The sequence below is a fragment of the Ahaetulla prasina genome, chromosome 7 (assembly GCF_028640845.1).
Source record: "Ahaetulla prasina isolate Xishuangbanna chromosome 7, ASM2864084v1, whole genome shotgun sequence".
NCBI lineage: Eukaryota > Metazoa > Chordata > Lepidosauria > Squamata > Colubridae > Ahaetulla > Ahaetulla prasina.
Window position 1 is genome coordinate 76,810,131 of NC_080545.1, and position 17,749 is coordinate 76,827,879.

The following is a 17,749-nucleotide window of genomic DNA, read 5'->3' on the forward strand; positions in this document are numbered from 1 at the left end:
CCATGCCCACCAAGCCACACTATGCCCACCAAACCATGCCCACAGAACCGGCAGTAAAAAAAATTGAATTTCACCACTGGCTTAATCTGATTGGTGACCTGGATCTGACTAACCATAAATCAGGCAGCACTGGCTGGTCGGATGTTGAAGATTACTGGAGGAACAGACCCAAGGGCTGTTAAATTGCAAATTCTCTCCAGCCAAGGTCCATCATGTTGTCAGGCACCAGGTGGTTTCCCCATGATTAGCAAAGACTTGGAACCAAGTGTAAAAGTAAATATTCTATTGCAATGTGAGCAACTAACCCAACTGTTGTTTCTAGCCTGCTGTATGAATCCTGCCAATAAGTTGTTTTCTGCGTAGGCTGACAACATCACTTTTAAAGACATATTGCAATTTATTCAAGGGTCCAGCTGGGAATGGATGCTTGTTAATTTAACAACTTTTACATGCCTATACCGAAAAGTGTTTTTATTTACATTCTCATGCGAGACATGCTTAAAGCTCAAAGCATTGTTAGAGTCGCCACACACCCACTTCATGGTCTGTTTCTGTTGCTCCCCTCTGGGAGGTAGTTTCAAAGTAGGTTTCTAGCAGGACTACCAGATTCTGTAACAGCTTCCTTCCCTATGCCATCCATCTGGTAAACTCATTTTATCGCCATGTACATGTATAATTCGGAATTAGACTGTGTGGTTTCTCCGTGTGATAGATGTGAGTATATGCATAATGTTGTATTTATTTATTTTGTCATGTTTATGTAGTATATAGTGGAAGTGGAGATCTTTTGAGAGCTGCATGCAACATTTCATTTTAATGTATGCCGATCAGTGTACATTCAAAGTGATAATAAAGTCATTCTACATTTAAGTCTAAGACAGGCACATTGGGATTTTTTTCAAAACATTAAGTGAGCAAGGTCCCAAAGATGCTTTTTCATAAGGCAATTGGTCTTACTTTGGGTTTTTTTCCTTGAAGACGTTTCGCTTCTCATCCATTCAGGACTGAAGAAACTTCTTGGATGAGAAGCGAAACGTCTTCAACGAAAAACAAAGTGCAGATGCCTTTTGAAAAAAAAAAGCCACTTTTGGGGCTACCATGACCTGAATGACAGACTCTCCATAGGCATTTAGCAAGGGGAGCGCTGTAAAGACGTCCATTCGGATGGTTCCGCCTATCCCCAGTTGCGCTCCGTCTTTTGTTCCTTTGCAAACCGAGGGGGCAGAAGAGCGAAGGCTTCGGATAAGATCTCAGGGGAAAAAAAGTGAAGCCTTCCCCACCCCAAACCAACTTCAACTGGCGGGCAGGAGGCGTTCTTCCTTCTCTTTCTATTCCCCCGCTTCCCACGCAGGCGCCCCTTTACTCCCCCTCGCTGAGACCCTGCCCGGCTTCTGGCCGCTGCGAAACCCGCTTTCCCTTTTCGCCGTCCGGCTTAGCGGACGGAACTGCAACGGGAAGAGGAAAAGCGAGAAGCAGGGTGGATGGGCGGAGTTCGGCCTTTGTGACGCCACCGCGATCTCGCCTTGCCTCGCCGGCTTCCCCCCCCCCTCCACCCTTGCTTTCCTCTCTCTCTGTCTTTTTTGTTCGTTTTGTTAATGAAAAACTGTCCCGCGCTCCGCCCCAGCGCGTGCTCGCCGGGAATTGCCCAGCCGAGGAGTTGGTGCGTCCGGCGCGCGCGCGCTCTCTCCCGCCTTTCTTAGCCACTGCCCGGTCTGCGCTCCCACTGTCCCGCTGCACCACCACCCCCGCCCAGCGCCGCGCGCGCGCGCTCGTCCAGCCACCAGCGCGCGCGCAGGTGCTTTCCAAGCCTCGCCTCGCCTCGCCCCCTCCCCGCCCCCGCCTCCTTGTCTCCGCTTTCTCCTCCGCCCCCTCCCCCTCGCCGCCGAAAAAGCGTCACTGGGAAGCTGGAGGGTGGGCTCTTGGAAGAGAAGGAGGGCGCAGGGAAGACAAAATGAGGGAGGCTTCCCGTTAGCTGCAGGAGCGCCGCCGCCGCTGCTCCATCCCACGTGAAGAGTCGGGAAAGGCCAAGAAGCAACCGCAAGCAGCCGGTCCTTCTCTCTCTCTCTCTCTCTCTCTCTCTCCTCTTCCTCGACTCTGGAAAAGCAAGAACCCTGGACGGCCGGAATAGATCCGCCGGCTGACTTTTTCTCCGGCCTCTGCCTCTCCCGCTTTTCCAGCTCCTCTTCTGGCATTTGCGGTCCCCGGCTGTACCGAGGAAGGGGCCTCGTCTCCCGCGCCCTGGCCGCTGCTTGCCTTCCGCCGCGCCGCTTCTCCCGGCTTTGGCTTGCAGCTCCCTTCCCCATCCCAGTGCGGGGGCTTCCTTTCTCTCTTCTCTGCCCTCCCCCCTCTCCACGCCCGCCGTCCAAGTCTGAATCCCTCCGGCTTCTTTCTGAACTGCCGCTCTGCCTTCTCCACCTCTTGCGAGTGGTCTGGCTTCGTCCATCCTTTCGCGCCGGTTCCTCCCTCCCTCCCAACGTCTCCTTGGAACGGGATACACGAATCCACACCCCGCCCTTTTAACGTAGGAGAAGCTCCTTTCACTTTATTGCTCTCCCCCCCCTTTATTTTTTTCTCTTTTCAATAGTGCAGGTTCTCCCTTCACTTGTTCGGATCCTGCCTGCTCCCTCCAAGAGGTTCCGTCTCTTCTCCCTTGGGTCACTTGCCAGCTTTTCCAGATTTGCGGCTTTCTCCTGCAATTTGACAGCCAAGGAAACGGGGGTAGATGTGGGGAACCCCCCCACCTCCCCATGCTTTCGATGACTGACTGCCTGACCGTTGGTTGTTGGATGCCCAGAGGAGAAAGTGGACAGCCCACTCAGTGATTTCATCTGAGAGATGCCGGAGGTGGCCGAGATAATGACTTGATGTTTGGTTTTGCCATGGATGGGTTGAGATGCTTCATGGTTGCCTTGGTCACACTGCTCCTCTATTGCCCAGGTCCACCTTGGTGCACTGCCCGACACCTGGTGCTTTGGACAGGGTTCCCGGTATTGCTGCCCATCTTGCTGTCGGTGCCGGCAACTCTGACTTCCCCAGTAGCAGGTAAGGGGACAGAAAAGGTTGTCCTCCAGTCGCAGGTTTCGGCTTCCAGGCTTCAGTATCTCTTTTCAGCTTCTTTTGTTGAGCCTGCAATTAAGGTTCCTTTTTATGTCTTAGGAAAAGGCTTGTTGTTTTACCTTCCCGGCAGAGATTGTAGCCAAAGGCTTTTTTAGAATCATTCCCATCTTTCCCATCCTGCCTTCATTTGCAGGACAGTTTTAAATGATGGTTTCTCCACCAAATAAAAGTATTTCTGGAATACCATATGGATTTGCAACTGTGAGGATGTAGAACAATTAGGGTTATGCCTCTCATTTTTTATGTGTATCGTGGAAAGGAAATCTATTTGCCTTTTGCTGGGCTTGTATGGTTAAATCTGAGAAATACTTTCTTTTGAAAATTGTTTTTACAAAGGCAATATATTCTTTCATTTGCCATCCTTCTGTGTGTGTGGAAAGGGTAGGAGGCCCTGTCTGTTGGAATGGATAAGGAGTGGCTTGCTGCTTGTAATTGAATTGTGTTTGGAAAATGGATATGCCCCTAAAAACTAATATATCTACATTAACAATGTGTTTGGTATTTGCTTTGTTTTATGGAACGGTGAAGGATTTTTCAAAATAAGTGCTTAGGTGTTTGGAAAGGTCTTCGTATTGGCTTCTACGATTCTGGGTGCATTTATTTTCAGCTCATTGTAGAATCAGAAGGGCTGGAAATGAGACCCATATATAACTGTACAATTAAACCTTGTTCACATTTGTGTGTTCAAATGGATCTGGTTTTGAAACCACTCATTCTAGTTTGTTAGCATTAAACTGCAAGGCTATTTTATTTTGCTTTCTACTTATAGTAGACTTTGAAATCCAGCTGGGTAATTGAATTATATAAGTGGTCTAAATAAAGTAAATAGATCATAAAGGTGGCAAACATATTATCTAAACAATTTCCATTTCTAGAAAGATTCCTTCCTTCTTTCCTCCTTGACTGCCTGTCTGCCTGCCTGTCTCATAAAAAGAAAATACCATAGGAAAACCTTATTACAAACTTTCACGTGAGCTGAAGTTCAGCACACCTGGAGGGTACTAAGAGAGGGCACTAAGATGGGGAAGTCTGATTTATCTAAAAGTTCAATTACTTCCAGGTACATTTGCTTGCCAATTGAAACAGTTTTTATTGGCATGTGTGTACTGATAAAAGTGATGTTGGTAAGATGTTGGCTTTCTCTAGAACTGAACTCCCGTCATCATATCTCCACTTGGAAAGTTCTTTTTCAGCAAATGGTAGAAAAAAAAGGTATCAGACTTTTATTGAAAATTGAATTATCGCAATACCTAAGCCTTCTCAGTTACAGTTGATGACTTGTTTGAATGTTATGCTTAATCACAGAATCAGTAATATTATGTCGCTGTTCTAAATACTAAGAAACAACATTGGAAGACAGCTGGGGAAATCAGAGTTGGATTCTCAGGATTTATAGTACCTTCAGGATTGAAAAAAATCAAGTTGGAACTCTGAGAAAGGGCAATTTCTTACTCTGGAAATTGAGGTGGATTTAAAAAAAATGTAACACCAAGGTGGATTGTGATTTGATTCCTAGGGAAGGAATCAGGTTGGGAAAGAGATCAAGTGGTTCAACATGTGTTGAGCTATGGTTTAGATATGAAATTGATATAATTGATTGAATAACCATTGTTAATTGCTGCAATTAATGCAATTAGGCATAACATATAGCATGATATAGATTAGAATAATGTGGTTCGCTCAACATGTTAAGCCAAAAGCAAGTAAACTTCTTGACACAATGGGTTTGCATGAACAAGGATTGTTCCTTGTGGACATTTGTACACTTCGTTAGATTCAGAGACATTCTTGCTGTCCCGTTTCTAGCTGAATAGAATATACTAAGTGAAAGATATGTCAAGAGATTCTGCAGTTTGGGGAGTATGGACATCTTTTAAAATCGCCTTGTCTTAATTATTATGCACATTTATCATTTGTATATACTATCGTCCCTTGGAAATGGTACATTGAGGCGGAACAGGTTGACTAAAATTTGGAATCTACAGATCTACCTTATCTGAAACCATGTTGGAGAAGGCTGACTTATATATCCTACTGTTTGACAAACTGACAAGACTTCTAAGATCTCTTGCAAAAAGAATGGCTGGCATTCTTCAGGTCTGCCAGACAATTTACTTCATTCAGGTTTTAACACGCTTCAGGTGTTGCAGTCATTATTCAACCGGTGCAGCCTTTACTGAGGTCTACTAGACAAGTTCAGCAAGAATGATTAAATTTTACCAGCACATTTATCCTAGTTCTTTCCTTTCTCCCTGTTATGTCAGGATTAACTGTTCTGCACTGACATTTTTTCCTTCTCCAAAGTACACTGTCTTCTATGTTGTTACACGTTTTCCTGTCTGCAGTCAAGAGAGGTGGAGCTGCAATAGGAGTTGAAAAGGTGATTTGTGGAAAATGTGTTTGGATGCATTCTGGGAATTAGTTTGACACCCGTTCTCAAATACACTCTCTTCCTTGCCTCCTTTTCTAAGCAGATCTGAATCTTTTTTCCATTAAGGAGGTATTGATATCTTTATAGTCATCTATTACTGGAAACGTGATTCTGTTTAGGAGAACTTGAATACCCTGATTTTGAAAAAAAATCACTTGATTTGCCCAGAGAAGTAGGTTTCAAAAAAAGATTTTTAAATTGACTGAAAAGCCTTATCTTAAAATGACTGAAAAGCCTTATCTACATTTTGAATTATCCTACTGATAATTTTTTCCAGACGTCACAGTTTTACTTTTTTCAGCAAATAGATTTTTTTAAATATATGCAGGTGGATTTTTTTCTCTTGGCTTTGTAAGTATAAACATGGCACTTGTTGAGTTATTACAATATCATTGTTATTAATATTACTTTAAAAAACTCTTCTGTGTTCTTGTTAGAGTATTATAATCATATATTTCTTTTGCATATTGTTCTAAGTGTTCTGCAAGAATTGTTCCATTATACAAGGATATTGTCAGTTTTAAAACAAGATATTTATTCTGCTATCTAATTTGCACTAAGGGTAAAATTATCTTCTGTTTTAACCTATTTAGCAAAAGTAGTAGGTTAGATATTAGATTGGTTAGCTTATCAATCCTTCAAGTTTTTCAAAACTAGTTGATATTGTAATAATTATAATGGCCTTCAAATGAAGCCATTGGTAGTAGCAATATTTCCTTCCTTCCTTCCTTCCTTCCTTCCTTCCTTCCTTCCTTCCTTCCTTCCTTCCTTCCTTCCTTCCATCCTTCCATCCATCCATCCACCCTTCCTTCGATTTACATGCCACTCCAATAGACTGTGTTGTGTGACCAACTTATGTTCCTACTTCTTTTAAAGATTAAAATCACTGGGAAGTAACTAGATCAGGGGTCGGCAACCTTAAACACTCAAAGAGCTCCAAAGGTTCTAACCGGAAGCCACCCCCTTCAATTCTTGAGGTGACCAGAAGTCCATTTCCCCCACCATAGAATCTCCTCCTAGCGCAGCGTCCTTTTTCCTCTGCCAACCAGAAGTCCGGTTTGCCCACCATAGAGTCTCCTCCTAGCATGGCATCCTTTTTCCTCTACCTGTCCTAACCGAAAACCCTATCAATTGTTGAGCTGACCGGCGAAAAGGAGCCGCAGCAGAGGGATGAAAGAGCCACTTGCAGCTCCAGAGCCGACCCCTGAACTAGATAAACAAACGATGTTATATAGTAAATATCCTATGTTGCAGGACCATTGTATGTCATTAATATATCTACTGAAACTGGACAGTACTTAGACAAATATTCAAATCAGGATAAGGAATATGTTTATAATATCAAAGTAACAATGTACGATGAGTGGGAATTGTATCTGTAGTTATGTTAAAATATTTATGGAAATGACAAAGCCAGATGGTCGCACTGTGTCCATTGTTTTAATGTTTATTTAATAAAAAAATAATTTTTTTTTTTAAAAATATTTTTTTAACCGGTACATAGGAATTATTTAACACAGGTAGTCCTCGATTTCTAACCATTCATTTAGTGATCATTCACAGTTACAATGGCACTGAAAAAAGTGAATTACAACCACTCCTCACCCTTAAATCCTTTACAGCATCCCCACAATCACATAATCATAATTCAGGTCCTTGGCAACTGAAGTATATTTATGATGGTTGCAGCAGGGTCATGGGCTAGCCATCTACTATCTTCTCATCCGGCTTTGGCACACAAAGACAGTGAGGGAAGCTGGATTGGCTTTGATTCGCTTAACTGCAGAGATTCGCTTAACAACCATGACAAAAAAGGTCACAGCATCAGGCCAGGCTCACTCAACAACCACCTTACTTATCAAGGTAGTTCTGGTCCTGGTTGTGAGGATAAGTACTACCTGTATAAATATTACAATGTATTTGGTCCAAAATCTATTGAAACAAAGCTATGCATATCTTTCATGGTGGAATTGTTTGCTTAGAAGAGCAGATTCTTTGCCTCTTTTTAGACTAGCAAGATAATTTAATTCGAAAACTAACTAGAAGTTAAGACATTTCTAAAGCAAAGGTTGGCATGTAATTAATTGAATGTAACAGCATGCCTCCCCTGACATTGACAGTAAATTTCCCTGCACTGGGTGCCTGTGCTTGTTATTTGCATAATAATATAATTTTGAATAAGCATGTGGTTATATGCTTTGAACATTAAAATATGTCCATATTGCACTACCAATCATTTCACTATTTTATAAAGACATATTTTTCTATTAACATTTGAACTGGAAATATGGAGTTTCTCTTCCCCCAGGGTTTTGTAGGAGAATAATTACTTCAGGACCAAACAACTTTTTAAAAATTACCTGTAATTTAGTTTTTCTGATTTTTTTAAAATAAATGAATTTTAATTTTGCAATTTGTTTTTAAGCATTATTGGTTTTACTATGATGGTTTTATTTAGGGCTGTTTTATTGCTCTTTTGTAAATTACCCTCAGCTTTCATGAAAGAAAAAGAATAAATTAGTAAAATAAACAATAATAATAATAATAGGAAGCAGTGGTTTGAGCCAAGAAAGAAATGAAACAGAGAATATGGGTGTTTAAAAATTACCCCAAGACTTAATGTGAATGATTAAATCAAAGGCTACTATTTATGGGTGAACCAAACCAATGCTTTTATTAGTTATATATGCAGTTTTTTAAAAATTACATGTGTAGTAGTTACTATTTATATGACTACAATGAATTATTTTAAATCAGATTAATTTAAAGGAATTAAATTTAAAATCCTTAAATAAACCTCTGATACTTGTTATTAATTTTTATCCATGGTTTTTAAACATTCAGTCTGGCCCTTGATTAAAAAAAATCCTGAACTTAGTTTGAAAACTTTTATTATACAGTAAAACAGATTATGGTGAACCATAATTAAGAGAAGGGAACATTTCACAACAATAAAGTTTTAAGGTAATGAAATCCCCTGATACAACTCTACTTTTGCTTTGACAATTATAAGTTGATCCTGTAGCCCAGGGGTCTCCAACCTTGGCAACTTTAAGACTTGTGGACTTCAGCTTTGCTGGCTGAGGAATTCTGGGAGTTGAAGTCCACAAGTCTTAAAGTTGCCAAGGTTGGAGACCCCTGCTCCAGCCCATGGGTGTTAAATTCAATCGCATCACGTGATGTATTGTGACGTATTGTGATGTTTTTTGCCTTTGTGGAGCCAGGGTGGGCATGGCCTACATGTGACGCATCCGGCCTGCGGACCACCAGTTTGACAGGCCAGCTCTAGCCTCAGGGTTGAGTCCTTTATAAACTTCGTATCTGATGTCTCCAGTACTTCTGTCCATCTCTATAAACTGCAGATCATTTCAGTGGGAAGATCCCATCACATTAAATGGTTCTCTCAGCTGAGCAAAGCATCCAGAGGGCAACTTAATTCAGAATGATTTTCATATGTATCTCTCCTTCCTATCAGTATTAGGAGGCATTTGAGCAAACTGACTGAAACAGACAATCAAAAAACAAGGTGGAATAGGCAGATTTTAGGGAAAGTTGATCCACCATCACCCAATCTTTGGTACTTCTGTTTCCAATGGAAAAGATTCACTCCACTGTCTGCTTATAGGCAGCTTTTATGTATGTTGAGCCTTTGATTTCATCTCTCAAACTAAACTGTGGGAAAAGTGGAAGCCTCTTTCATTGCCCAGTTCATGTTCGACTGATACGAAATCAACAGATGCTGCATTCGGTTCTGAGGAAATAAAAATCATCATATTTAACGAGCTAAATATAAACATTTCTATATCATTCCCATTTTAAAAAGCCCTCAAAAGTACTACACAATGGATCTTATTTCCAATTAAGCATATATTGTGCTATAATAAAGCTATCATTTAGGTCATTGAGTTATCTTTTGTTTCAAAGATAGTTTTATCCTCTTATTTATAATGAGCCACAATGTAGCTCTCAATTTTGATCTGTTATAGCAGTTTTGCTACTACAAGAGATCACCCCGTGATAATCAAGGTGTACATTGCTTAAGATGGGTAACTTAGATTGATCCTTGAGATGTCTAAAATACCCCAAGTGATATAAAATGCAATAATATCGCCAATTAATTATTAGGTATTCACTGTCTCCTCATGACACACTGCTGCTAATCTGTTTACCTAATAGTTGAGCCAGGAAGCATCATTTGAAACAAAAACAACCTTTTTTGTAAACTCTTACATTTTTGTTATTCTTCTGTGTATGATTTCTAAAGCTTAACAATCTCATAGCTGACTACTAATCTCTTGGCTTCATTTATATTCCATCTTTCTTCCAGCATCTCAAGACAATATACTTTTATATATATAGATAGTGATAGGTTTTATACATTGTGCTAAGCTATCATTTTGTTAACCTTGGTTGTTTACCAAGTCACAGCTGATTATCTTTGCATCTTTTACTATTCATAAACTGTAATTTAGAAACCCCCATGCTTGCATCCATGCACAACCTGGTAAAAACTAATTGGTGGTTCAACGAAACTGTAAACCAAATCAGTGATGGGCTCAAAGTGTCCCAGAAAAACTCTGTAGCTGAAGGGAGTTTTGAATCTGGATCTCCACAGTTCTAGATTGCAGCATGTATCTAGCTATGATTTTATTTTTCATTCTCCCCGTATTTTTGTCTCTGAATTTTTCAATCAGGGTACTTTATCAACCAGAATCACATGTAGAACCTCCTTTGTGAAAACAAATAACCAGTTTTGCTTTATGAAACTGACCTTTATATCCCGTTCAAATGGAAGGAAAACGAGAACTTGAAAGATTGCAATAAGGTATTCTTCATACACTCTTTGCTGAGTGTAACCCTGTTACATTAGAGCAATTGGTTTGTCTGGAGAATTTCCTACAGAGAAGGTCATTAACACAGCATGGAGCTGAGCTGTAGGATGGACCTTGCTTGGCATTAAAGGCAACAGCAAAATCACAGAAGTTTAAAGTAGTGTATCATCAAAAGTGTGTACCATCCCATTGCGTGTTCTGAAGTATCCATTCTTCTGAAGAACGTGGTGTCAGCATCCTTTGATTTGCTGATCTTAACAAAACATTCCATTTAAGGATCATTTTGATTTGCAAAGGGAGACAAAAGAATCATCAACAAAAGCAGATATCCTCTGCCCCCTTCTTTCAGTCATTGTCTTAGAGTCAAAAAAAGGAGCACCCACAATTCTTTTCTTGACAGCCATGCACACACAAAGCATCCCTGTCGGAGACTACAAAGCAAGATTTATCATTGACAGTTGGCTGTAGACTAATAAAGGTGCTCATGGGAAGTTTATATTTTAGGCTGGGCTTTCAGTTCACGAATGTCCATCTTGTTGGGGATTTGATAGCACCGAACTAGTTAAAATCCCTCTTTCTTTGACAAAGGGACCGCTGCCATCAAATCTATCTCTTGAACACATGGCATTCTTTTGTTTCTGCCTTGTTTGCATAGTGACGATAAAGTTAGGTTGTCAAAGATAGAATTTACATTTGTATAGATCACAGTGACCGGCTTGGTTTGCTGCACCAAAAATCAGGCTCTTGTTGGAAAAATTTAATTTCAGCATAATAAATGATTAAATTATTTCAGAAAGAATAGCTTGCTGCGCATCGGACTCTAAAGCGTGTGATTAGTCCTCACTTTTTTGTCTGAAACATGCACACATTCAAATGTATTTTCCCTTGATCATGGCTGAGTCCTCTTGATGTGGAGCGATCTATCTTTCTGAATCAAAGATACCCACCATAAGGGATTTTACATATTAAATGTGCCCTCAAAAATGTGAGACTGGGAAAAGAGCTGGCTGGAATCACAGAAGTCTAAGGAACAATTGCCACGTATTTGAAACCTTATGGCAAGATACAGTAATTGGCTGATATATATATGTGATGTATGTGCTACTACCATGTCTTTTTTTCTTCTGAGATTGGAAATAGAATGTGCATAGTTCCTGTTTTGCAGACAGATTCAACTCTTTAAAGCAACTGCAACTTTTCCTAGGTCATATAATCCCAGGAAAAGTGTTGAGGTATTGCAGAATGTCGCAGTGGTGAAATGTAAAATTTGTTACTACTGGTTCTGTGGGCGTGACTTGTGGGGGTGGGGGTGGGGGTGGTAATGTGACTGGGTGGGCATGGCCAACTTTATTATTTTTTTTACTTTTGAAAGCATTTTTTCTACAACCTTTTTGGCTGAAGAAGTTGTAAAAAATGCTTTTAAGAGGCTCTGATGATCCCAGCTAAGTTGCCTGATCGTCAGAGGTTTTTTTTTTACTTTTAAAAGCATTTTTTCGGCTGAAGAAAAAAATGCTTTTAAAAGTAAAAAAAAAAACCCACCTCTAATGATTGCATGGCTCAGCTGGCCGGGGGGGACGACCACCCGCCGCCATCACTACCGGATTGGGTGATCTGGTCTGAACCAGGAGCATTTCACCCCTGGAATGTGTCCATGCATGACTGAAAACCCCCTTTTTACTATCAGCCTAGAAGATTTTAAGCCCTGCAGAGCCCTAATGTGAATTCATTTGCCAGTGATTTCATACCACTTAAAATCAAATCTAGAAACATGAGACTTGAATTTTAGAACTTCCTGTGCATGTTTCCTTCTTTAAGAACTTGTAAATAACAGAACATATGCTTTGGTAGAACCGGTTTTGTTACTATTATTTTCGTTGATATTTTATTATTTGGATAAATTTTTGGGCTTTCTTGTCCTCTTATCTAGAATTTATTTATTTATATTTTGTACTTTTCAACTGCCCATCTGCTTCGGAGAGAGGCTCTGGATGGTGGACAGTTTAATCAATAAAATTAATCATTGAAATCAGAACAATTTAAGATAAAAAAGATTTTAAATTATGAAACAAAAAGTTTCAAAAGAGAAGAATTCCAAGATGGTTGAATGAGCAGTTGTTAATACAGGTGTGGTGGGGTTCTCATGGGGCAGGCCAACCCCATGGTTGTGTGGGTCCCCGTGTCCCCTCATGCAAGGCTACACAGCCCAGTTTTGACCCCTTTGCAGCAGAGCAAGAGACTGGGGACTTTCCTCATGTCTGAGGTCAAGATATTCCACAACGCAGTGGCAGTGGCAGAGAAGGCTCAGTTCCTAGACCCCAGCAGCTAAAATTCTTTGACTGATAGAGTCTGCAACATATCTTCCCTGCCTGAATGATTGGGACAGGCTATCAATATTGTAAAATTACTACATACATGTTGTTAAAGTAATGCCGTCTCTCTCCTATACTCAAAAAATATATGTGCGCACACACATGGTTGGTTGAACATGCCTAGTATTCATTGTACCTATTTATTTTTGAGAATATTGTTCTACCAAAACACCTGGATACTAAATCCTATTATTTATTTATTAAGGTATTTCGTCCATGTATGTCTTTCCCTTTCTTCTGGGAGTTCCAGGCACTATACAAACAGGTTTCCTTTAGTTTTCTCCCCCAAAGAAAAGATCTTTGAAGTGGACAGTGTCAAAGGCAAATGTCTGGCTCTAAGTTGTCCAGTCAGCTTTGTGGTCAAGTAGGGAACTGAACTTGGGTCTCTGCTATCCAAGCTGAACTATTTAATTGCTATACTGGCTTTCAGGAAACATCTTAGATCTCCATTTTAAGTAAGGATTGCATTGTGAGTCCTGTAATTTAAGTTCTATAGAAATTTACAAATCTGTGGAATTTTGTGGTGTCCTAACCTTTCCCCCTTCCAACCTAAGATGGCCAAAAGTAGCTTTCTGAAATCATGGGCTTTTCTAAATTTGTGGACATCATTCGCAGGCACAGCCTGACTATGCAGAGAATGCTTTTTGTCTTGGAGCAGATGAGTTTCGTAGAGAGTTGAGGCCAGCTGTGAAGTGTTTTGAGTAAAAGCAAACTATCCATCAAAGATTTCTTAAGTCTTCTATTACAGTGGACGGTGTCTAAAATAAATGGTATGTAACAAGGTTCTGGTATCATATGTGCACAGAACTTCTCAGCTGTCAGGATGGCCATCTTTATCGGTTACACTTTGTATATAGTGTATCCTGGTATGAGATTTCTTCTTAATTTAGTGGCTGCTGTGGGCCATGGGAAAGGATTGAATTACATACAATATAAACCATATTCTAGAGTTCAGCATCTGTCCAAATTCCAGATTCTGTTCATATAAATTACAATGGTAGGTAGCCTTTATTTTGAAAATCTAGCTTTTCACTTGTGTTTTGTAGTGAATTATTCAGCTTCTTATGTCAAATAAGGATGTGATACTGATATTTTGGCATATTTTAAAAGTTCGATCTTTTGCCTTCAATTTTATTCAATAAAATCAAAATTCACATTATTTTTTTAAAATCTGTGAAATTTGTATTCAATTTTTTTTTTTTTAGAAATTCAAGAGGAACTGCCTTTTGCATCAAAAAAGAAATCATAGCCATGTTGCCATGAGGAAAAAAGAACCCCAAAGCCATTTTTGAGTAATCACTTAATTAAGAACAGGAAGTGGCACAAAGGAGTGCAAGGTTTTGAGTTCTTCAGAATTGATCAGACAGGATTATATTTACTAGTGGACATTTCTGGTCCTGACTAGGTGTTGGAGGTAGAGAATATTTTCTGCTATAGGAGCATATAGTAAAGGTAAAGGTTCCCCTCGAACATACGTGCTAGTTGTTCCCGACTCTAGGGGGTGGTGCTCATCTCCATTTCAAAGCCGAAGAGCCAGCCCTGTCCGAAGACGTCTCCATGGTCATGTGACCGGCATAACTAAATGCCAAAGGCACACGGAACGCTGTTACCTTCCCACCAAAGGTGGTCCCTATTTTTCTACTTGCATTTTTTACGTGCTTTCAAACTGCTAGGTTGGCAGAAGCTGGGACAAGTAATGGGAACTCACCCCGTTACGCGGCACTAGGGATTCGAATTGCTGAACTGCTGACCTTTCGATCGACAAGCTCAGTGTCTTAGCCACTGAGCCACTGCATCTCTTTTAAGAGCATATAACAGAATGAAAAAAAAATTATGATAAAACTTTGATTCTCTATGGAAGCATTGAGAAAAACAATCAGTTTGGTCATGCAAAACAATATGATGTGCTCAGATTTCTCATTTATTTATTTCCCCCCCTTTTTATTTTTACAAATAATTCGAAATGGCAAATGTATCTAACACTTCCTCCTTTTATTTCCCCCTGATAACAACAACCCTGGTGGCACAGTGGTTGGAATGCAGTATTGCAGGCTAACTCTGCCTACAATCTGGAGTTCGACCCCGATGGGCTCAAGATTGACTCAGCCTTCCATCCTTTCAAGGTTGGTAAAATGAGGACCCAGATTGTGGGGGGCAACGTGCTTACTCTGTAAACTGTTCAGAGTGTGCTGTAAGTCAGTGTTCCCCAACTTTTCCGGACCGGTGGACCAGCAATGGCGGCAGTGGTAGGGTGGGGGGTAGAGGGGATGGTTTTGTATACCTGCTGCTTTCACAAATGTGCCCACCACTTCCATGGCCCAGTTCTGAATGGGCAGTGGCTCAGCACCGGGCCATAGACTGGGGATTGGGGACCTCCACTATGGAGAGGAATATAGGTAACCTGTAAGATGGTTTGGGCTGAAAAACTGGCTCAAATTCACCTAGCTAAGACTATATTACTCTTGCTAATGTATCTGTGTTAAATGTGTGGAATTCGCAGCTTGTTAGATGCTACTGACCCAGAATTTCCAGCACTTCCAATCATGATTGAGTACCAAAAAAACCCCTCTATAGTGTGGTCCCACACCTCAAGGGTCACATATTCTCCAGTCCTACAGTACAGCTGATTGCCTTGAGAACCAAGATGCTCTACCACATTACAGTACTGGTCCCCTATAAATAGAAATGTATAACATAGCCAAAATAATTCAGGTCTACCTTGTCTTTTTCATTTCAACAACTCCTGCTAATTTGAAAAGGCTAGGACTGACAAAAGTAGTTATTTTTCACTGGAGGATAGTCTAATTTAGCTGTATAGCTTGTCATCTCTTTTGATGTTCACTTCCATAAGAATCTCACATAACTTTATAGGCTGGAAATTTTATTGGTATATGACAGTATCTTGCTTTGAGCTACTTTCCAAATATAGTTGTTACTGATGACACAATTTTTGCCTGTGGTACAGAACAGAGTATACATAACACACTGAAGTGATCTAGGTTTTGGTAGTATGTAGAGTTTGAGGCCTTAATAGTGTTAATTATTGCAGGCAATTAATGTCACACTCATCAAATTGTAGATCATCTACAAGTTCAGTTTTTAAAAATGTGATGTATGTTGTTGTTAGTCGTGAAGTCATGTCCAACCTATTGCGACCCCATGGACAACTTTCCTCCAGGCCTTTCTGTCCTCTACCATCCCCCGGAGACTGCTTCAGCATCCAGCCACCTCGTTCTCTTTCGTCCCATTCTTCTTTTGTCCTCAATTGTTCCCAGCTCTTCTCCAGAGAATCCTTCCTTCTCATTAGGTGGCCAAAGTATTTGAGTTTCATCTTCAGGATTTGGCCTTCTAAAGAGCAATCAGGGTTGGTCTCCTCTAGGATTGACTGGTTTGATCTCCTTACAGTGTGATGTATGTTACACATATGTAAAAAGTTAACATAGAAGAAATCCCCATTTACTTCAACAGAGCTTACACTGCTTGGGTGAGCACATACTCCAGATTTAAATATGTGCTGATAATTGCAGGATGAATAATTGGAATTTCTTGACTATTTGTCAGGCTTCAGGCCATCTGATCCTGGAACAAGCAATGTTTCAAGAACACATCCTTTGATAAAGTCTTGATAAAGTCTTTTGTCATCTGTCCAATGTAGGAACTGAGAGCTTCTCTCTTTGAGGCAGGAGGACCTTTTGATACCTCTATAGTGTTGCTGTAATGGGCCACTCTTTATTTCTGACCTTACCTGATTGCAGGTGTTTGTTTGACATGAAATAAACAGCGCAAATCCCTGAAGTATATTGTAGTGCAGTCTTCCTCCAATCCAATATATGCAGCTCTCCACAACAAATGATCAAATTTTTTTATACTGCTTTGCATAATTCATTGTAAATGTAGCATCTGAATATTCATTTCCAACATACAAGAGGTGGCAAGTTGATTAAACTGCCAGTGTTTATTACAGGTGGTCCTTAGATAATGATCACTTGTTCAGTGACTGTTCAAACCTACAGTGCTGCTGAACAAGGGGGACTTATGATGGGTCTTAAAGTTTCATTTGGCATAGCACCCCCACAGTCATGTGATTGCAATCCAGATGTGTGGCATACAGTTCACATTTCCAACTCTCACAACATCCAGTGGTCACGTGACCACTATTTGCAAACTTCCTTTCCAGCTCCCCACAAGCAAAGTCAATGGAGAAATTGAGAGGAAGCTAAAAGATGTGATCAAATGAGGTTCTTGCTTAATGACCTGCAATGATTAGCAATGGAAATTCCAGTCTCCATTACCATCGCTAAGCAAAGAATTTTACTTCTGGCATTATTACATAAATACATATTCCCAGTACATCTCTGCCTAATGTTTTCTGAATATTCCAGCAATTGGTACCTGAAATGAGAAAGTTGTTATTGTGTTTGTCAGATTGAGCTGCAGTTGAAGCCATTTAAAATTCAGAACTGGATTTGAATTACTATGGAACTATTGTTTATTATAGAGTTTATACCTTTTTTTTTTGGTTTATTCCCATGCTCATGGTTTAATTTCATCATTCATTTCTCAATACAGAATTACAAACTTTTTCTAACGTCCCCAAATGCTTTAAATATGTGCCAAATAAATTATTGGATTAAAAAAAAACATTGGATGGCTGACACTGGCTTTTTAATAAATAAATAAATGCTGGTCTTGAAGCAAAAATAACTGGAAAATTATTCTCAGTTCAGGCTGAATTAGTACAAAGCAATCTATTTTGCCATCCTATTTTTTCTTGATGGTAGAAATAATCCCAATACTCTCTATGGATTACTTAGTGAAGTTTAAGTTATATGTTATATTTTAAACCATCCAAATCAAAAACCCCAGACAGTCATTTAACGTATTAAAGAAAATTCCCATTCATTACTTTGGCAATCTATTACAAGGGAATTACGGCCATCAAAATTAACTGGCCTCATGGATTCCCAGTGGCTTTTGTTGATCTGCAGCTAAATGAATTG

General features: G+C 40.1%; 1 protein-coding gene across 5 annotated transcripts in view; it reads left to right on the plus strand.

Annotated features, from left to right (window-relative positions):
* Positions 1-1,898: 1,898 nt before the first annotated feature.
* Positions 1,899-17,749, plus strand: part of KIAA1549 (KIAA1549 ortholog) — a 160,718-nt gene continuing 144,867 nt past the window's right edge. For 3 of the 5 annotated variants that reach the window (XM_058189915.1, XM_058189916.1, XM_058189919.1), the window contains exon 1: positions 1,899-3,042. In XM_058189915.1, the coding sequence (XP_058045898.1) occupies positions 2,865-3,042 (178 nt within the window). In that variant the 5' untranslated portion in view covers positions 1,899-2,864. Of the gene's footprint in view, positions 3,043-4,137; positions 4,330-17,749 lie in introns of those variants that run through there. The other 2 variants (XM_058189918.1, XM_058189917.1) reach the window with 2 other exon arrangements.